The 21,898-nt window shown below is 39.5% G+C and overlaps 2 protein-coding genes across 3 annotated transcripts; one reads left to right on the plus strand and one right to left on the minus strand.

Moving 5' to 3' along the window:
* Positions 1-3,096: 3,096 nt before the first annotated feature.
* Positions 3,097-8,130, minus strand: snrpc (small nuclear ribonucleoprotein polypeptide C). 2 transcript variants are annotated; one of them, XM_034205691.1, is made up of 6 exons: positions 8,014-8,130; positions 7,163-7,205; positions 6,945-7,053; positions 6,224-6,281; positions 4,216-4,323; positions 3,097-3,649 (listed from the first exon to the last, which is right to left on the minus strand). In XM_034205691.1, the coding sequence occupies exons 1-6, from the start codon at positions 8,019-8,021 to the stop codon at positions 3,322-3,324; spliced, it is 654 nt and encodes a 217-aa protein (XP_034061582.1). In that variant the 5' UTR covers positions 8,022-8,130; the 3' UTR covers positions 3,097-3,321. The 2 variants fall into 2 exon arrangements, with proteins under 2 accessions (XP_034061582.1, XP_034061583.1); XM_034205692.1 differs by having other exon boundaries at positions 4,216-4,320; positions 6,222-6,281; positions 8,014-8,129.
* A 2,840-nt stretch (positions 8,131-10,970) lies between these two features.
* ilrun (inflammation and lipid regulator with UBA-like and NBR1-like domains) lies at positions 10,971-21,645 on the plus strand. The gene is made up of 5 exons (XM_034205750.1): positions 10,971-11,282; positions 13,331-13,485; positions 13,618-13,815; positions 14,908-15,212; positions 19,683-21,645. The coding sequence occupies exons 1-5, from the start codon at positions 11,125-11,127 to the stop codon at positions 19,716-19,718; spliced, it is 852 nt and encodes a 283-aa protein (XP_034061641.1). The 5' UTR covers positions 10,971-11,124; the 3' UTR covers positions 19,719-21,645.
* The last annotated feature ends 253 nt before the right edge of the window (positions 21,646-21,898 follow it).

Below are 21,898 nucleotides of genomic sequence, written 5' to 3' on the forward strand. Positions count from 1 at the left end.
GATTGAATATTCATAAAGACTCTTCTGATTTTAGATGACACAGGGGCATCCGCCTAAGCACGGCATATGCATAAAATGTGCATTAAAACTCTGTCGCGCTGATGTGGAGAGTGGATGTTCATGGGGCTTTTAATGGAATCCATCGCTTAGAGTGGCCATCAGATTGCTTGTAATCTGCCAACGTCTCTTTGGGAATCAAAATGTACAACTTGCGAGACTGACAGCTACCAAAACTACTCTGAGGTCGGTGTACATCAGTTCAGATTGCTTTCGCTTTCCTTCAAGTATATAAATTGGAAAACACAGCGTGAAACATCTGGCTATTTCCCCCAACAAATTTGTTTCTTTTTTATTTGTTGCCTAGACATTTCCTAAACCATAAAGCCACAAAATAGTCCTCTGGGAGTGTGAGATAGTAAGATATTTGAAAGCTCATGGAAGCACATAATCAGTCATAGCACATCATTCCAGTGTCGTTGTCATAATGGCAGAAAACACTGACTCTCTAGCTCCATCTGTTGAGACATTGTCATAATTATACACAGGCGTTTGTGATAATGGATACATTATGCTGCTGAATTCTTCAAGGCATTGAAGACACAAATGTCAGCTGAGATGATTCACTGGCAGCCACAGATTGTTATGCAGCAGCTGTAATTATTCAAACATGCTCCACTGAATAAACTAATAAGGTCCGGGTCAGCGTGCTCATTTGTCCAGTGAAAGAAGTATTTTAAACATCAGGCTGTTTTTATATCTGCTTGTGAGGTTTAGCTTCTCGAGGGAGAGTGATGCAATTTGCAGGACTCAGATTTAAGGGTCACCTGTCTTTCACAGGGCTAACTCACTTAAACACACTCACACCTCCAGGCAGAGAGAACATGGCGCAGTCGCTCAGGGAAAACCTCAGGTGGATCGATTGGGTTCAAATCCAGAGTCTTCGTGCCGTCTGGCAGCGCTGCTAACCTCATTTATTGAATTAAGGGTTGACAACTTGAATCTTTTTCACAAATAAGTGTCTTAAAAATTATTTTAGAGAAGTGTGAGGAAGAGCCTGGTGCTTGAAACAATACACAGCAGATTTGCAATCCTTAGCATAATCAGAAATGTATTTGTTTTCTTTTATACTTTTGCAAGGTCAAAATGTTTTGAGCTAAAGAAACTATTAATAGTTTTCCATTTCCTGTAGTTTGTTATATATGCTTTAGTGCATGTTTCCCCCCTGCCTTCAGACAGAGGGTGAAAAGAGGTGCTGCAGTATGAGAACAATAAATAACTTTTTGAACATTAAACCTTGTAATTATGTCACAGAAGACACAAAATACACATTTGAACCCGATGAGCGGCACCGTTGTGACGAAAAGAGAGCTGAGCCAGAAGGCAAAGCTCTCTGTCTACCGGGCCATTTTTCGTTCCTACCCTCACCTATGGTCACGAAGGATGGGTCATGACCGAAAGAACGAGATCGCGGATACAAGAGGCCGAGATGGGTTTTCTCCGCAGGGTGGCTGGTGTCTCCCTTAGGGATAAGGTGAGAAGCTCGGTCATCCGGGAGGGACTCGGAGTTGAACCGCTCCTCCTTCGCGTCGAAAGGAGCCAGTTGAGGTGGTTCGGTCACCTAGTAAGGATGCCACCTGGGCGCCTCGGAGGTGTTCCAGGCACGTCCAGCTGGGAAGAGACCAAGGGGTAGACCTAGGACCAGGTGGAGGGATTATATCTCTTCGCTGGCCTGGGAGCGCCTTGTGATCCCCCAGTCAGAGCTGGTTGATGTCGCCAGGGAAAAGAAAGTTTGGGGCTCTCTGCTGGAACTGCTACCCCCGCGACCCGACCACGGATAAGCGGGAGAAGATGGATGGAGCATAATAACATCTCTTTAACTTTTTAGATGTCCACTATTTGCCATTCCCGCCTCTGAAAATGTAGCATTTGCTCTTCTTGGTCATGTGATAGTAAAATGTATTTGATTTTTACTTATGATCAGATAAAATATGACATGTGAAGGCATAAAACATTCACATGAGAAATGTTATACCAGGCATTATTTTTTTCAATAAAAAAAAGATTCAGCAGCTTTATCTCTACCAATATTCCACATCATTGTTGTCACTGCCTTGAGTAGCCAAATAAAAGTGTTATTGTCTAAACCTCAGCTGTTACATTTTAACCACATCTAGATCCGCGTGTAGGAACTGTTATATTCTTACCTCATCAAGTTGTAACCCTGTAAGCAAAGAAATACCCGACACAAAGCAGATGCACAAAAACATTATCATTAAATCAGGGTTGTGTCTGGCGAGCCAGCTAACCGTAGTGCTTTACACCCTAGGGCAGGGGTGTCAAACTAAATTTCATCACGGGCCACATCAGCATTATGATTACACTCAAAGGGCCGGTTGTAACTTTAAGACTATATAAAAATACATATATTTAATATATATAAAATAATGTATTACATTACATTATTGCCTCTGCATTGGATCATTATCAGGTAGGGTAATAACTTCATAATTAATTACGTTTGAAAGCAGAAGTCTAGGGCAAATAATTGCAAGTCTCTTCAGTGAGTGTCACAAAAATGATTTTAAAAAGAAACACCACATTCTGAAAAAAAAAAAAAGTGAAATTTCTAAAAAAAAAAAAATTACATTAGAAAAAACTAACATTTTGAGAGAAAAAAAAAAATCTAATTCTGAGAAAAAAAGTCAAATTTGAGATGCATTGTGGGACATGTAGTTTATGGGCAACGTGCTTCTGTAAATCCCCACGTAACCGTATAATAAACATTATATTCTTTGCAAGGTCTTGCGGGGCCACAGAAAATGAGGTTGCGGGCCGGATTTGGCCGCCGGGCCTTGAGTTTGACAGCCCTGCTTTAGGGTGTCTTTTGCATTTCTTGAAAGAAAAGTGCTCCAATTTCTTCAAGGCCGAAGCTAACGTTTTTCAGTCTGCCGTTTGGGGCTGAGTTTAAAGTGATGTTTTAGAGCTTTTTATCCCATAAACAGAGCTTCAACCTCACTTGAGTTCTAATCAGCCGGAATGATTGAAACCTTTAAAAAGTTAGCTATGTTGAGAAGATCGACTGAAACCTTAAAGAAACCAGTTTGAAATCACTGTTTTATTTCCCAAAGCAATGCAATATAACAAAAACATGTAAAAACCTAAAAACAAAAAATATAGAAACAAATATTGTCATATCAAACACGCTCTTCAAATGTGAGTAATGAGCAGTTTGTCAGAGTGAGACGAGATATTAAAAACAAACACAAAGTGGGCATTTCGTTAAAAAAAAGAAACTATTTAAAACGGGGATCTGAAATTCTTCTAATGTAAGGAAAATGAATAAATGCCACGATTCCGGCACAAGAAGAAACGGTAGGTATTTAAAAAAAAAGACATTATTTTATCAGGGACTTCAGCGTGGACATTTGAAGATTTAAGAGGTGGTATTGAAAAAAGTGTTAGCCCAAGTGTCCTCACTAGACAGAGTCTGTTCATGGCAGCAAAGAGCGGAGAACATCCATGCGGTCTTATCTGTCCGGTCGCATCATGCCCGGCCGGACGGGCATCATCATCGGTCGGGGGTGACGCATCATGTGGGGCGGTCCGGGCATCATCTGCATGGGTCCTCCCATCGGCGGCCTCATGCCTCCTAGAGGAGACAGCGAAGGATACACAGCTTAGGGTATTGATTTATGACAACAGCTGTTCATGTAGGAGCCACATCAGTGCATTAGAAACTTCACAATTCACTGAGAATAACCTGGTCCAGATTTAACTCCAACTCTTTCATTGGACATTGAATGGGATGTTGTGCAATAGAAATATATGCTATAGTTTCACTCTTCTGTACTCATTATGTTTTTCTATGTTTAACTCTTTGTTTTGCCTTCAGTACATTTGGTTTTAGGACACAATCATTTTCACTTTAGGTTCATTTAATTTCTTTATTTACAATAATTGAAAGTAATTTATTTAATAAAATGTTAGACAACAGTAACAAAACAAAAAAACAGTCTACTATTTGATCAATCAACATGAGGTGTGCTGTAGAAAAGATATATATTGTGTTAGAAATGTTTTCAGTCAGGGAATAGGCAGTGTGCTTAAAGAGGTGAAAGAAATACAGGCCATCCAAAAACTGCACAGGAGCGGAGGATACTGATGTTACTTTACACTAATTAGGAATGAGTAGAGTTAAATACAAGTATTTCTTACCAGGTCCACCGGGCATCATCCCATGTGGTGGGGGCCCCATCATGGGCATCATAGGAGGTCCTCCCATGGGGGGCGTTGGTAGCATACCTGGCCGAGGAGGACCACCTGCGTTAAAAACAGCAAACGTTAGTTTACATTCAATGATAAGACATTATTCTATCCATAAGAAACGTTTCCCGTGCATTAGGGCTGAACGATATACCGTGTCATGGCGATAACCGCGGTATGCGCGGTATTCACACCGCAGGGACGTGCGGTTTTATTCATTTTTTTAAAAAAAATGCTAACGCACTTTAGCACAGAATTCAAAATAAAGATACCCTTATTACTTATCGAAACTGCACATACAATATATCCGATTAAAGCTGAGACTCCACAGATTATTTAAGTATAGTATCTAAGCGATCCGATCTCGCAACAGGGGAAGCAAACACAGACATCACAACACGTACCTTTTACGGGAGATCGTCTCACCGTAGCTGTCAATCTGATCAAAAGACGTGTTCAATGGCATTAAAACGAGAAAGAAAAAACGAGGCTGAATCGGTTGATCCATAGGTTGATAATGTATCTGTGGCTTTGAAGCAATTGTTTATAATCCATAATTCCATTTTTATGTAAAAATCGGATCACAAAAGTTAGCTGCTAATGGTAGCCACCTTGGTGGTATGCAGCTTCCGGTTTTGGCTACGCGCCGTCACTCTCACTCCTTATTTGTTCATGTGTTGGTGTGTGTAGAACTTCCCCTGATATTTGACCTTTTTAGACAGATTTAGCACCAAAAAAAAACCCTCTTTTGGGGCCATTTGGGTGGATTTTCCATATCTCTGGCCCACCTTGCTGGATTTTGACATGTGACATCTCTTTCTGACCGTCAGAGCCAATGGAATCGAGGGGAAATCACACAGTCCTTATTTGGTAATGTGTGTGTGAGAGACTTCCGCATAGCCAAGACCGGAAGCAGCAGCCACTCTGGTGGCTACCATTAGCAGCTAACTTTTGCTCTGCGATATTTACATAAAAATGGCATTATGGATTATAAATTAAATCATTTTTTTTTTATACAGAGACGTTAAAAACCTATGGATTAACCGATTCAGCCGCGTTTTTTCTTTCTCGTTGTAATGCCATTGAACACGTCTTTTGATCAGATTGACAGCTACGGTGAGACATCTCCCCTCGAAGCTACGTAAAGGTACGTGTTGTGATGTCTGTGTTTGCTTCCCCTGTCCGAGTTCAGATCACTCAGTGATGATACTATATACCTAAATAATCTGTGGAACCTCAGCTTTAATCGGATATCTTGTATGTGCAGCTACGATAAGTAATAATAAGGGTACTTTTATCTTGAGTTCTGTGCCAAAGTGAGTTAGCATTTTTCGCTCAGGGGTCATTTAGATGCTTCTTATGAGACTTGTGTTTTGTTTTGGTATAAAATGGTTTGTATCGTCAGTTAGCTGAGATTATTTCCGTTAATCTGGTATAACACATTAATAGGTTCTTAAATATTACGATCCCCTGAGACACTGTCGTGAAAAAAAAAAGTAAAGTACCCGCCCGGACTTTGGGGTTTAACAGGTTAAAAAAAAACGCAATATATACCGCAGGGGGGGGGAAAACCGCGATGTCAGTTTTTTTCAATACCGTGCAGCCCTACCGTGCATCACAGTACATTGTGCTATATTCTTTGAGGATATAGTTTGTGGTCTTGTTGAATTAAATGGGCTTGACATAGTATTTGAAAGTTCTCAGTATGATGAAACATCAGATTTTAAATGTTTTTCTCTTAGCCGCGTCATTGCAGGTGCTCTTTAACAAAAGTGAAATGTTACACAAGTAAAGGAAAACACCGGCTAAGTAAAAAGGGTTTCATATTCGGTTTATTTTCATGTCCAGTTGAGTATTATTTGTATGTGGTAGTTGTAATTCTTAAAGAATGCAAACGCTTCATGATTTTGATGATCGTTTATTCTAATCAAATGATGATACATCAAAGATGGACTCACCTGGGGGGGGCCCACCAGGGAACGGCGTGGGAGGAATCTTTCCCTGTTGAAAGGCAGCCGCTGTCGGGAGAAAGGACAACACATTAAACACACATATTTAAATGGCCAGCACATCATCTTTTTCGTGTTTGTAAAGAGTTCATTTAAGCGTGTTTCATGCTGTATAAGCGGAACGCAAAAAACACAAAAGCTTGCCTCGTCTTTCTACGAATGTGCACAGATAAATACCCTGCGTGAAAAAAAAGAGAAGCCATTTTGAATGCTTTACTTGCATAAAGGATGTATGGCTACTCTCTTTTTGTGTTGCAAAGGATCATTTGGTGTGTAAAACGTGTTCCTCCACAGTGGACAATAACACACTGGAGCATCTGTAATGTGGATTAGTGGTTTGTAATCTCAGAGGGGGCCGAAGTGAGCTGCTGAACATCGTGCACAATGTAAGCAAAGAGCCTGGATGTCCCACACATGTGTAAGCATGAGTTGTGTGGGATCCGTAACAGGCTTTACTCCAACACCTCGCTGATTTTCTATACAAGGATATTAAATATGAAGGTAAAAAATAATGCATAGTTATCGTAAGTTATTTGTTACTACAGCTAGAAGTCCGACAAGGTTTTGGAGTGAGTGGTAAAACATCCAAAGAAACAAAAACAGCAGTTGCTTTGTACTTCTAAAATGCACTTAGCTGCGTTATCCAAATACTTGATCCAATAATGTGCTTACTTGTTTTATCGATCAGGCTCTGAGCCTGCTCCTCCATCCATTTCTGGTAGTAATCTTTTACATTTTCTTTGTGTTTTCGGCCACTGCAGTGGGTCTTCCTCACCGATGGCTAAGAACAGAAAACAGACAGATTTGTAGATATTTAACAGGAGCCAAATACATCTAAGACCGATTTTTTTATATTTGACAACAGTTTGATACACACAAGCTCAACTTACCGAATCATGTGTTAGGTAGGTGTCACAGTAATCACAGTAAAACCTGTCAAAAAGAAAAGTTTGGGGGTTAACACAAAATCAAGACTTGACCCAAAACTCTTCTCTTCAAATAAGAGCTGCATGGTACAGTTGAAGTATTTCTTATGGTTTGTCTTTGCCTTGTGTCCGGGCAGGTTTTTCTATACATTTAAAATATCCAATGTACATTCAAATGACTTAGGCCTTAGTTTAAGTTAGCAAAGAAAAACTCATAGAAAACCTAATTCATTCCTTAGTATGATGCTACTCATTTTCTATTATTTTTCTTATCCACTCATTTTATTAGGATGTGTTGTGCTCTGCAGCTGCTCCACTTTAAAAGCTGTGGCCCAGTGACGACGTTCACCTTGGATGTAAATGATTGTTAGTATGCAAGATATATTGTTTTAAAACAATCAGCATAATCTCTTCTCTTTTTATTTTTAAGGAATATTACGTAGTAAAACAATCGCATTACACGTTACAAGGTCTAAAATCTAAAAACTTTAATTAAAAAAAGAGCTTTATATTTAGGTTGATATGGTTAAAGTCCTAAATATACTAAAATGAACCAGTTGATTTTGTATCACGCTGCTGCAGATACATCTTCCTGGAAATTGTTAATGTTCACGTTGAGGCTGAGTCCAGCAAATAGACAGAGCCCAAACAAAGCTCACAGCGTTCACTGGAAACAAACTGGTCTGTTTCAATTAGTTTACAGTTATATTTAAACGCCGTTCGATGCTTACTACAAAAACAAATAATCATTAATTGGGTTTGAAATGTAAAAATCATAGATTAAGTTTACAAGGGCAAGTAAGATCTTTACTTACTTAGGCATGTTCCCCGGCAATCTCCGTCGAGAGCGCGATTCCGGTGTTCTCACAAACTGTTCCTACCAGATATAAGACCTGCCGACCGTTGGTTCCGCCTGAAAGTCTGCGTGAACACCACTGCACTACTGATAATATATTTGTCCCCCTTCACACGAAATCCATACTCTACTCATAACGGTTAAGGTAAACAAATCGAATCAAATAAAACAACATATAAGAGTTATCTGTATAAAATACATTGCAATTGTGGGAAGGAGGGAAGTTTTAAAGGGAAAATAAAAAAAATGTGAAAAAAGTCCAAATCTAAGGTAGGCCTACTGAGCTGTAAAATTATTCATTTAGTTTTCATTGATAAACGTAATACTTTTATGATAATACAAATAATTATATTAATAATCCTATGATATTTACAAAAATACTTGGTTAAAAGCTATGCTTTAGTTTATATCTTAATGAAAATAAATGTTGTGGAAAATCTACATCAAATGGTGTTCTTCTCTTGTATGATTTCAGAAAAGTGTGTCTTTATAGTGGGTGTAGCTAACAAAAGAGTCACAGATGTCCTGCAAAACTCCCTGTGTACTTATATGTCCTACTATAGCTATTTGTACACGTCATAGGAATGTTGGACACACAGTCATTTCATTGTTTTTTTATTTGTCATTAATTCAAATGCATACAACAACAATATCAACATTTTATTGGGATTTGTTTGTTCATCCACTATTCTCCATTCTTCAAGAAAAAGTTGAAAAAAATCTACAGGGATACAAATGTGTTCTTGTTGAAAAAATATATCTTTCTGAATTTCAATTATTTAATGAATGGCAAACTCTTTTATGGAATAAGAATCCTAAAATGTATATATCATATCCTTCACCTATGTCAAACTAATAATAGGACACCCTAAAAATATTGTTAAAAGAAAGTCCTTCAATTAAAGTATTATTACAGTTAACGTATGAAAGCATAATCAGGAAAGTGTATGTAAAGTATTTAAAGTAAAAGTACTTAATGCAGACAAAATGTCCACTCTTACTTTTCTATTATATACACAATGATATAATATTAGATAATTATTTCACATGCATACAATGCCATGTTTCTCCTATTGTAGTTGGAAGACCTATTGCAGAGCTAATTTTAACTAATGGTTAGTGGATATTTTCATTCAAGAGTAATCCGAGGATATTTTACCCCATAATCCTTTGTTTGGTTAAATGATAAAAGTTCCCAGAATAATGAAATTCTTAAAGATCTCAATCGTTATTACTTTAGAAATATCCAAAGAGAGATATAAAAGCAAAAAGAAAATTGAAATGTAAACTAGGCTACTGATGTAAAAAGATGAACAACTAATAATAATATACAATCATCTTCAATCTTAAATATTAGTTTTTCTCCTTGTGGAAACATTTATGGAGACAATGGACATTATTATAGTTAACCAATATAGTACTATATTGGTTAACTATGTTACTTTTACACGTTTTACTTAAAACGTGTAAAAGTATATGTCAATCTAATAAAAAGGTGAATATTGTGATATTTGAAATATATTATATATATATTAAGGTCTCATGGTGGAAAAAAAAATGTGGAGCTTGATAAGAAAAGGCTCTGACTCCCATTGTACTTTTAAAAACTCTAGGATCAACCAACAACCCTGCATGCTTGGAACGCAATGCCCTAGTAGGACAGTAGGGTATAATCTTTATATATACAGTCTATGGGTATAATGAGTTATTTTTGGTAAGATGGCGCCTGCCCATTAAGGGCTTTGTAGGCGAGAAGAAGAATTTTAAATTCTATCCTAGAATTCTATAGGGAGCCAGTGTAAGGCAGCCAGAACAGGAGTAATGTGGTCCTTTTTCCCATGGTTAGTACACGAGCTGCAGCATTTTGAATCAGCTGAAGCGACTTAACTGACTTCTTGGTACACGCTGATAATAAAGAGTTACAATAATCCAGCCTTGAGGTAACAAATGCATGGACTATGAAACGTGTGCTTGTCTTATATTGTACTTCTTAACTAATGCAAACATATATTACACAGTAGTATTCATGTGTTAATAAGACCACTTTTCAAATAAATTCCATCAATTCAAGTTGGAAACATTTTCTAACATAGACAAATAGAATATGGAGGGATGAAACCCTCTTTAATGGTCACACATGCAGAGCACACAGCACACAGTGACATGTGTTTTCTGCTTTTAACCCATCCTAGTGCCAGGAGTCTAGTACTAGGAGCAGTGGGCAGCTATTGTACAGCGCCCGGGGAGCAATGGGAGTGAGGGGGGAAGGGGGGTGTCTGGTGCCTTGCTCAAGGGCACCACAGCAGGGCAGGAGGTGAACTGGGACCTCTCCAAGTAGCAGTCCACACTCCATACATACACCTATCTTAGTTGATAAGAAAAAAGCCCAATGACTTATTTACATAACAAGCTTGAAATACACCCTTCCTATTTCCACTTATTATAATCAATCTGAGGCTTCTGTTTTAAGGGATGAGCTGCCAACACTCACAAGCATAATTTACCTACATTTGATTGATTTTGCTAACTTATAACTGAGCTTATGAGGCAATATACCTCTAGTGAGTGGCCCAGCCCTTCGTATATTTTTCTGTATGTGGCCCTCGGGGAAAAAAGTTTGGACACCCCTGGTTTATAGTATCAATGTACATTGCCTTTGAGTTCAGTTTGTGAATGACTTACATATCTTGTCATATGAGTAAATACTGTATTATTACAGTCTAATTTAGTGATAACTTCTTTGAGCATCATTTTTAATACAATGTCCTGATTTTCTTCGATATGAATCGTCTGATATGGTTCTGACTGAGGTGAAAGCATGAGCAGCTACAATTCATTGATAAACCAATGAGAAAGCGGCTGCAAATAGCAACAGATGACGTAGCCGCCCACTACGTGATTGGCGAAGGTGACGCGCGGGCTGTTGCAACGTCCCCCTGATCATGCCATGCGCACTGACGCTTGTTGTTGTTGAGCTGGTTGTTATGGCTGGACAAGGCCTCGGACTAAACTGAGAGAGGTCCCCCCCTCCCCGCTCCACCCCGTCTCTGCTACGGGCCACCCGCCACCCATGGAGGGCACGGACATGGACGTAGATGCGGAGCTCATGCAGAAGTTCAGCTGCATGGGCACCACGGACAAGGATGTCCTCATATCCGAGTTTCAGAGGCTGCTGGGCTTCCAGCTCAACCCGGCAGGCTGCGCATTCTTCTTGGACATGACCAACTGGTGAGTGCGGGGATGCGAGGGCCTGTTGTCGGACAGCAACATGACGCTAACAGAGCACCATAATTAGCCAGTTAGCATGCGTTGAATTGCTATAAAAAATGGTGGCAAACACTCACGGTGCAAGTTGGTGTTGTTAAAACCCGAGAGGATGATTTCATCCTTCCTTCACGAGAAGTGGCAGTTAATTACAGTTCACTCCTAACCATCGCTGCGGGGGCAAGCGGAAGTGAAACGGTAAAGTTTGCCCCAACTGTGAGTTTGTTATTGTCGGATGAAATAACTGGAAACTCGAGCGCACTAGCTAGAAGGCTAATTTAAGCACAGGGAAGTCTCGCTGTAGATTATCAGCCATGTTACATAATGATGTTGGGAGCCAGTTACACCGAGCCGCTGTTTGGGAAGCCACAACTCACGTTAGTCTGGTGAGGTAATCAGTCGTGATCGATGGACGCGTGACAACAAGTGGTGTTTTATAGTTTATCAGTGATCAATGGCTTTAATCAAATCTTTCTATCTCACTTTTTAAAAGTGAGAACACAGCGACGTTGATTTGTTTAAGTTTAATCTTTTTGTCTAGAAATCACGACATCATCACGTGACCCTTGTTGGAATTTCTCCACTGAAACTAGTTAACTAGAACTGCTTAGTTTCATGTGAATATAGAGCTTCCAGCACTACATTAGTAATTTATCAAGTAAAAATGTAAGCCCACTCAGATCCCTCGTTGTACAGGATCATGGTAACCTCAAGAAATGTTTAAAGTATAGTTACCCCTCAAATCATAATTATATTCTTCCTCATACGTAGCCTACCTGTAGTGCAATTTATCTAACTAGATTGTTTGCTGTGTGCTCTCAAATATAATGGTATTAGAATAAAATCAACAGAAATGTCATTAATCATGACCTGGTAACTGAAGATAATGCACATTGTTATGTGGTGTTTCATGTATTTACTATTTTCTTCCTAACAAACAATACTACTAATGGATGAGAAGCTTGTGCTTGTAACACAATATGTAAACATTAAATCAAATCAAGTTTTATTTATAAAGCACATTTAAAAACGATTTTTGGTTGAGCCAAAGTGCTGCACATGTAATAAAAGCATACTATAGTAACATGTGAAAGAAAAGACAAGAAATATATAACAGAAATACAAAGACAAAACACAGAGAAATGTCAGGTATCATGCTCAGCTCTGACTAGAAGGCCAGAGAGAAGAAGAAGTGTGTATTCAGTGAAGATTTAAAAACCCCTAGGGTCTGGGCTGACCTCACATGTAGGGGCAGACTGTTCCAGAGCCTAGGGCCAGCTGCTGCGAATGGGAACTGTAATTAATGGCGTCGACTGATCTGTTGTTTTAACTCAAATAACCTCTCCAGGAGTAAATGCATGCTTCTTTGTGCGCAGCAAGGTATGTGGATCATCTTGAATAACTCCTGAATTCTGGAAAGGGACATTTCTTCGAGAAATTGTATTAATCTCTATGGCCATTATCTCCAACACTGCATCTCACACCAACACTATCGAGATTTATAAATAGCACTACAGGTAAGAGGAAACATATATATGTGTGCCTCAACTGTCCCCTTAGGTTGCTAGTCAACTAGGTCCTGATACATTTTTTTAATCATAATTGGTTGATAAGCATATGACACAAAAGTCACTTTAATTAAAGGTTTTTATATATTTTACAAATCAGTTTTATATTCATGGCAAGTACTTTTAAAAATTACTTATTCAATTGTCAATATCGTTCTAGGATCAATGTCAATTGATCAATCAAGGTTGAGTATAAAATGCTTCAAATATAAATCACAGATGCATCAAAATGAAAGAGAAATATTCAGATTTGCTTCATTGTTTGTTTTCTTTTCTACAATTTCTTTCCCTTGAGCTTAAAAAAAGTCCAACTATAACTGAGCTTTGAAATCTATGTGAATGATAATTAAGATTACATTTTAAGAATAAAATACAAAACCTTATGGTCACAATGTGTAACGCTGACTCATTCTCACACCATGCTCTTACTTTGTGTTGGGACAGGAACCTGCAGGCTGCTATCGGTGCTTATTATGACTTTGAAAGTCCCAACATCAACACGCCATCCATGTCCTTTGTTGAAGACGTGACAATTGGGGAAGGAGAGTCAATTCCTCCGGATACGCCGTTCACAAAGACCTGGAGAATACAGAACACAGGTGTGGATCACATTCACATATTTAACACACAGTATACCAAGTGTCAATCTGTATGTGATATAAGGCCAGTTAAAACGTCCTGTTCTTGTGGTTACACTGTGTTTTGACTTTACTCCTCTTTGTGTGCTACAGGTGCAGAGTCATGGCCACCTGGGGTTAGTCTCAAATACATTGGTGGGGATCAGTTTGGCCATGTAAACACAGTTATGGTAAAGTCACTAGACCCCCAAGAAATATCAGATGTGAGCGTGCAGATGCGAAGTCCCACAGCTCCAGGCATGTACCAGGGCCAGTGGAGGATGTGCACAGCCACCGGATTATTCTATGGAGGTAGGAGATCATTTAGTTAGTTTTTAATGAGACAATGTTAAATGGCTACAACTCCTTCAGTTTTTTATTAATCTCAATTTCTTATCAGTACAATTTCATACATTTTTCACAAAATGTTCTTGAAATGGCTGAATAATCTAACCAACATACAATTAAAAAAAAAACAGCAAATTGGTAGGTTATATGGCTGGGTGGCTCTCTCTCTCACACGCTGCAGTGCCCGCAGTACACTGACACAGAGATCGGTTGCTGGTGATGATGATGATGGCAGAGAGACTGAAGCTTTCAATAGTCGATGTGGACAATGCTCGTTGCCACAAGTGCGATAAGTGTCTTAATTGTGAGGGCGAAACATCTTGCGCAAGGGAACCATATTCAGGCGTGAAAATGAAACGTTTTATACTGCCTCGTTGTTTTTGTCTCGTCTACCAGTAACATTACCTCGTCAGGTAAGTTATGTAGCCTAGAGCCCACACACGGAGGACTAAATTAAACTAAATTATGCAAGCATGGGTTACTTAAAACCAAGATTATTGTATTCTTTTGCAGTAAATTATTGTTTATTTTATTTTGACATTACCATTATCAATGCATTATTCTATAATGAGTTGTCAAACATCTTTGCTTTTTTTTGCTAATAATGTTTTTTTATTTGACTGAAAATAACGCAATGTTAATTCTGTTCCCATTCTTTTTTTGATTGTTTTTCCCTTAAAAAACCCAAAACTAACAGATTATTATTAAAATACCGTTAAAGAGTCGGATGGATAAGCAGTATCAGTAAGAGTAGTAGTACTTAACGATACCCATCTCTACATATGAAGAGGGTAGTTAGTGGTCAATATTCATACTTCTTCATATGTGAATTTTAAATCCTCAAATTAACCAGATGTTCCCTTTCAGAAAAAGTCCCACACCTGCATCCAAAGGGCCCTTATTTCTATTGTTTTTATATGATATTATTTTTGGACATGATTGTGTTTTTGTTCAGGCAAAATGTGTTGGATTATTCTCACACTGCAGATGCCGTCACCACGAGAAAACTTGGTTTCTTGATAAAGTCAAGTGTGTAAATGCCTCTTATCTCCACAGATGTAATCTGGGTGATTCTTAGTGTAGAAGTTGGAGGTCTCCTCGGCGTGACCCAGCAGCTGTCCTCCTTCGAGACAGAATTCAACACCCAACCCCAGCGCAACGTGCAGGAAGACTTCAACCCCTTCGCCTCGCCTCAGAAGAACAAGCACGACGCCACTGACGACAGCTTCAGAGACCCTGGCGGAGCGTGGGAACGCACACAAGAGCCACTCCAGCAAGATCAAAATGGACTGTCTCATAATGCTGTAAATAGGGCGTCAAATGGACTCCAAACCAATCTTTCTGTGGTGACTTATGGTCAGGTATGTATGAGTCAAAGTTAAGCTTTCACACTACACAGAGCTACTACCCCTGTTAACCTACATCGCTTTATAAATACACTCATATGATTAGCAGCTGGTTTATTGAGTGTGTGTGTAAAGTACAGTTTTCATGAAACCTGCATCATTACGGTGGAGCATTCCTCCATCCACAGAAGGTGGGACAGGTAAAAGAGAAATCCTGCACACTATGATAGTATATTAAAGAAAACACATTTCCCAATCTCAGTCAACTCAACTTTGATTTTATTAGAGATTTTCCAGTAGAGCCCCTAAAGCAGTTAGGTCTGGTTGCTGCAGAAGCGTCCTCCGGGTTATTGCGTTTCTCTCTTTTTAACAGAGGGAATACTCAGCTTTGTCAGGAGTAAAGATATGACTTTCTGGACAGTTAGGGGGGAATATCAGAGTTTAGGGTGCAACAATAAAATGTAGTTGTATATAATAAGGTGTAACTGAAGGAAGAACAGTTGGAAGGTCAGTCTGACTGTAAGGGTAACACGTTTTCTTGATATCAGGGGGCAAGTACTTAATTTTGTTGTCCTTACTCCTATGTTTTTACTATATCATAGATAAGATAGATGCAATAGTTGTAGGGCTTGGTTGGTTCTTGGTTATCCCTGATAGAGAAGAGTCTTGACAGCTTTTAAATAAATGGCCATGACATTTGATAACTGACTTTTCAACCAGAACCACCACAAGATCAGAATTTATATTTGTCTAACAACTTCTACTTTCAAAACAAATGATGAAATCCCTGTAAACTCCGGCTGTACTTTGAGATTAGAATATTTTATATATGATATATATTAGTGGTGCACGATAATTATCGGCCCGATAATTATCGGTCCGATATTAGGAATTATGACGTCATCCCGATAAACCCGATAACAGTATTAATAGCCCCGATAATATATTTTTTGGGTAAAAATAAATAAAAAAATACTGCGGTGTGGGTGGATTGGGATGAGGGGCGCTTGTTTTTCACTCGGCTCCTCCCGTTTTGCCAGTACTGTGGTATTAGTGCAGGGGTGGGGAACCTTTTTCCTCTCAAGGGCCATTTCAATTTTTTCAACATCCTCCGAGGGCCGTACAAATGATTGACCTCTGCTTAAAAATACTAAAATCACAGCCCATTCATTTGGCCTTTCTTTCATGCTGTGCAAAGGAAAAGCAACCTCTTAATCCAGATATTTTACCATGACTCGCTCATGCATGCGCACGATTGTGGCATGACCACCCAAACAGAAAGATATGGACACAAGATGTGTGCAATTTAGTTTCCTATCCGTTATCATAGCTAGCTAACCAGATGCTAATAACAACAAAGTTATTGATTTTATGATCAGTGTGACAGATGAACAGATCGCCACTGGGCTTTCAACTAAAGACACAGCCACGCAAAAAACTGCGGCATGTGTACGGCTCCTTATGGGTACTGACATTTGTGATGTCCCAGCCCGGAGCGACGTCCTGGTGCTCTCCGGCAGCTCTAAACCCCTGTCGGACGAGACATATACCACGTGATGACACGTTAGGCTCGTGTTGTGTTCAAGTACCCTGACCTTGGCCAGGAAAAACAAGCACTCGCTTGTTTAATTCTTTTGCGGTCTAGATTTCTTATTATTTTTTTTTTTTGCGTGAGTTACCTCGAGGGCCGTATCAAATTGTCTCGCGGGCCGTATCAAATTGTCTCGCGGGCCGTATACGGCCCGGGGGCCGGATATTCCCCACCCCTGTATTAGTGGTTTAGGAAGAGGGGAGTTTTTCACAAATCCAGCGCTCCCTAACTCATGCCTGGCTGTGACGTAAATGGTGTGCGGCCATGAAGCCAGGACAGTAAACAAACATGTCGTCGGTAGTATGGGACTATTTCAAAGTTTCAGAGTTAGATAGTCTGCTTGCTATTTGTATTAACAAATGCAATGCAGAAGTTCCACGAGGAGGGAAAAAGGCAACGAGCTATAATACTTCCAACCTGATTTGTCACCTGAAACATCGCCATCGCTACGATGGTGTGTTAAAAGCGTACGAAGACGCCTGCGCTGCTAAACTAGCGGAGAATCCAAAGCCAGCTGCAAAGGCACCGGGGCTTTTACCTATCGACGAGGCTTTTGAAAAAGGCAAGAAGTTTGCCAGAGACGACCCCAGGGCTAAAACGATCTCTAACTTCATCATAGAAATGATGGCGCTTGACGAGAGTCAAAACTGTTCTTGGCTTTGTTTTGTTCATAGTAGTAATGCTCATGTCATTTGCTCACTACTAGTCTTTTTTTTACCACCAGGTGTGCAAAAACTACAGGTACATTTAATATATATATATATTATATTATTATCGGTATCGGTCTTGAGAAGCAGGAAGTTATCGGTATCGGTTTCAAAAAACCAATATCGTGCATCCCTAATATATATATTATCCTTTCCTTTTGCCTCAGGCCAAATTGGACACTTTTTGCACATATAGTGGTTCCTTTGGAAATGATTTTTAGCTCTATTTTAGTTTTGTGGTGTACATACTAATATGATGAGCCATGGCTTTCAATTTTGTTGAAAATTCAAATCAAAGATGATATTAATATCAATTCTATACTCTCATATGATATACTCTGAATCAGGGTATATGATAATGTAACATCTCTCATGTGAATATTGTTACTATTAATTTGTGGGTGACTTGTATTGCAAATTCATTGTGAAATGCATCAGGAAAAAAAAGCTATAGCTTCTTTAAACCAGATTACTGGTTTCTGTTTAGGGAAATATCCATAATCACTGCTTCCACCTGTGATTCCAACGACTCACCACTCGTATACAGTAGTATCACCTCATACCTGTCATAGCTGAGCCTTTAATCACAGTTTCAGTCAATAGCATTTCCTGGGTGGCTGAACTGGACCGTCCAGAAGCATTTAGCTTTGTCTTCCAGCTGGGTAATTTAAATGAGACGTAAATACCAAAGGACATTGACTGGGCTGTTTCCTACAGTTAATGCAGGTTTGGTTACTGCCCTGAAACTGATGATAAGAGCAGACCATGTGGAGAGTGTGTGTTGGCTTCAGTTTCAAATTACTCTAAGTTTAGTTATATTCATCAATCCAGGTTGTTTTGGTGTGCTGGAGATATTGGCTCTACATATGTTTGTGTGTTCTCTAAAATAATTGTAGATGCTGTGCCGAAAAAAGTTAACGTCTAAAGAACTCAGCAGCAATATCTTATTCCAGAAATGATGACCTGGTTACTCAAGATAGTCCAGAGACTATGGATACTAGGAACTATTTTTATACTAACAAATTACACTACTCACGAGCAAGAGGCTTTTACTTGTGACAGTTCTTAGTTTGGTGGAAAGAAAATAGTTCCTACATGAAACTGCTTACAAAAAGAGTCATTATTTCTAGGGATGCACGATAACTATCGGCCCGATAATTATCGGTCCGATATTAGGAATTATGACGTCATCCCGATAAACCCGATAACAGTATTAATAGCCCCGATAATATACAATATATTTTTTGGGTAAAAAAAAGAAAAAAATACTGCGGTGTGGGTGGATTGGGATGAGGGGCGCTTGTTTTTCACTCGGCTCCTCCCGTTTTGCCAGTACTGTGGTATTAGTGGTTTAGGAAGAGGGGAGTTCTTCACAAATCCAGCGCTCCCTAACTCATGCCTGGCTGTGACGTAAATGGTGTGCGGCCGTGAAGCCAGGACAGTAAACAAACATGTCGTCGGTGGTATGGGCGTTGGAGCTATGTGCAACTCAAGGCATATGCTCGAACCGGAGCTGCCTGGACGCTTGCAATCATGTTGCGCACTATCCGTGCTGAGTGTGCTGACTTTTCGTACAATGTCCCACTGTCTGGCTTCCTGCATAAAGTCAAGTGCTCGGCGCAGTTGTGGCGAAATGTCGCTCCTCTGTTTTCATTTAAACAGCTCCGTATATCCGTTAGCGCAGCTAGCTAGCACCAGATGCTAACAACAACAATGCACGTAAGGTCTCTCTCTCGCTCGCTCGGGCCACACATACACACACCCTCCCGGTCCTCCAGATGGCCAGTCGGTGCCTGCCGGTGAGCGTGGAAGTGTGGTCTGCCACAAGCGAGCGGCAGGAGCGGGGCTGTCAGCATCAGCGGGGCTGTCAGCATCAGCTTGTAGATGGTATTTTAAACTCGATGCGCTCTGAAACTACGGGGCGGCCGAGGAAAAAAAATACACATGCGTTAATCGCGTAAAAATAATTAGTGGCGTAAACATTTTTTTGTTATCGGTATCGGTCTTGAGAAGCAGGAAGTTATCGGTATCGGTATCGGTTTCAAAAAACCAATATCGTGCATCCCTAATTATTTCTCAACATTCTTGTCTCCTTCTAAACACTTTTTTACTTTCAGCTTTACATGTATTCACTTCTCTATTCCGTATAAGCTCTTCTAATTCCCTCGCTCTCGTTTCTTTTTTCAGGGCATTCACGGACCCTATCCATTTGGACAGAGCTAGAACGACAAAGACCCCCCCCCCCCTTCCACCATGGTGGATGATGAGCTGAACACCCTGGGAGTCCTTAAAACGTAGAGGAGTCTCGGGGGGGGGGGGAGGAACAGTTGTTTTTATATTGACTCATGACAACCTTCTCCCACATCTCCCTGGCCCTTTCCACTGAAACACAAACTCCAGTGAGCTGATGGACTCTACCCGCTGCAGTGAAGCGTCCCACCTGACATCCACACCTGGATACGCATGAGTGAATGCTTCATTTAAGAGTGCTATAAAACCTTAAAAATAGATACACACGACTATTTTTATTTCCACTGTAAAACACGCCTAATTAAATGGAAAATCAACCTAAACAACCTACATGCAATTTGTTATTCCCTTGGACAGTAGAGTACTTTGTCTCCAGGGTTCCTACACAGGTCTAGCTGAGAATACTTCAAAATTAACTGTGATCATTTTGAGTCCTTGAAAAGCATTTAAAGAAAGCCTGAACATGTTTTGGGATGTATGATTTAGGTGGGAAAAAGTCCTTGGATCATAAACAATTTTCTTTGAGATGAAAGCCGTTCACACGTTTCATGTTAAACAACCAGTGGAGTAGAATTGCTCTAGTTTTTGAAACGTTTTTCCTATTCACATTACATGGGATGGATGCTAGAGAAAGATTCCTGTGTTAACAGCGTTCACCCTTTTACACTAAACTGAGACGTTGTTTGAAACCCGGTTTGCAGAGCTAGGGTTCAAAGAGGGTATTTCGAATACTCAGTCAAAGAGACACAAGAAGAAAAACAGAAACAAACACACACACACCATTTCATTTAACTTAATAAACGGATTGGACTAAAATTATCCATGTCCCCACACACAACATTACAAGTCCAATAATACCAACACCTCCATCAGAGGTTCAACTAGCTGTGCAGTGACAAATCCATGTTTATCATATCTTAAAGAAAAACTAGTTTCTCTTTTACATTCAAAGAGATCAGAAAAATATTCTCAGTTTCATCCATTGCAAAGAAAAGATGCCTGTGTAGGAACCCTGTCTCTCCCAAAGATAAAATCCAGAGAACAACGACACTAATCTGTTCAGTCGATTCAGACTGCATGGGACGTGTATGTGTGTGTATTTTTTACGGTGGGTTTTTTGCTTGAAGTAGATGCTGAAGGGTAAAAGGATGAGTGAGTTTGAGCAAGTGGGGTGAGAGGAAGGGTTTAAAACAGCCATCTAAATCTATTTTGCCTGGTGAGTGACTGTAGTTTCCTGTCGTGTGTGTGTATGTTTTGGTTTCTCTTTGGATTGAACTGACATAAAACAATGGTGTATACTACTTGGGCAAAGGATGACGTGTCTATTCACAAATCAGTATGGAGATCTTTTCTGTATGTGTACCTCTGAAGTATTGTTTTCGCACCATTTTTGACTCACTAATTGCCCTGTTATTATTTATTTGCTGTGTTATCCGCACTGCAGATGCAAAAAGTCCCATTTACAGCCAGCAGGTGGTGCTAAAAATCAAATGACCAACTTCATCTTGACATCATGCTGAGTACATTGCAAAGAAAAAGTGATAAATTGTTTTGAATTGAATATGGAAATGAATGGTTAGTTTTATTAGCTCTGACGTTCTGATACTACTATTTGCACAACACTGTCCACCACTTCTGAGGCTTATTGTGGATTGTGATAACAGCATTTCCCAGCATTTGTATTGGTTTGTTTTGCCTATGTGTTCTCCTCTAAAGGCCTTTGTTCGCTGCTTTAAGTTTTAAACAGTCTGTTAAAGTGCTCATGTCTGATTTAAACAGCCTGTCTGCTATCACCACCTGAATTTGTTTTTTTACTTTATACATTTACTTTGTTCATTATGTAAGACAGTGCATTTGTTACGTTATGTCTTTAGGGTTTAAAAATAATATGGAAAAGTTATTGACAGAATTTCATGATACGGTTACATTTTTTTCCTAAAAGGATATTTTAATGTATCCAACTTCTCCCTGACATAATTATGAACAGTAATGTTTTCATGATATTTGAAGCTTCTATGATTATGCGTTTGTTAAACTCACCAGTGTTCTCTGCGCTGCTGTATTTACAGTCTATGATTTGTAGTCAGCTGAGATTCCTCCTCCCAAACAGTATACACTGTTCTGTGTTGCCTCTGTTAGTCACGTCAGTCTTT

The sequence above is a fragment of the Gymnodraco acuticeps genome, unplaced genomic scaffold, assembly GCF_902827175.1.
Source record: "Gymnodraco acuticeps unplaced genomic scaffold, fGymAcu1.1, whole genome shotgun sequence".
NCBI classification, from domain to species: domain Eukaryota; kingdom Metazoa; phylum Chordata; class Actinopteri; order Perciformes; family Bathydraconidae; genus Gymnodraco; species Gymnodraco acuticeps.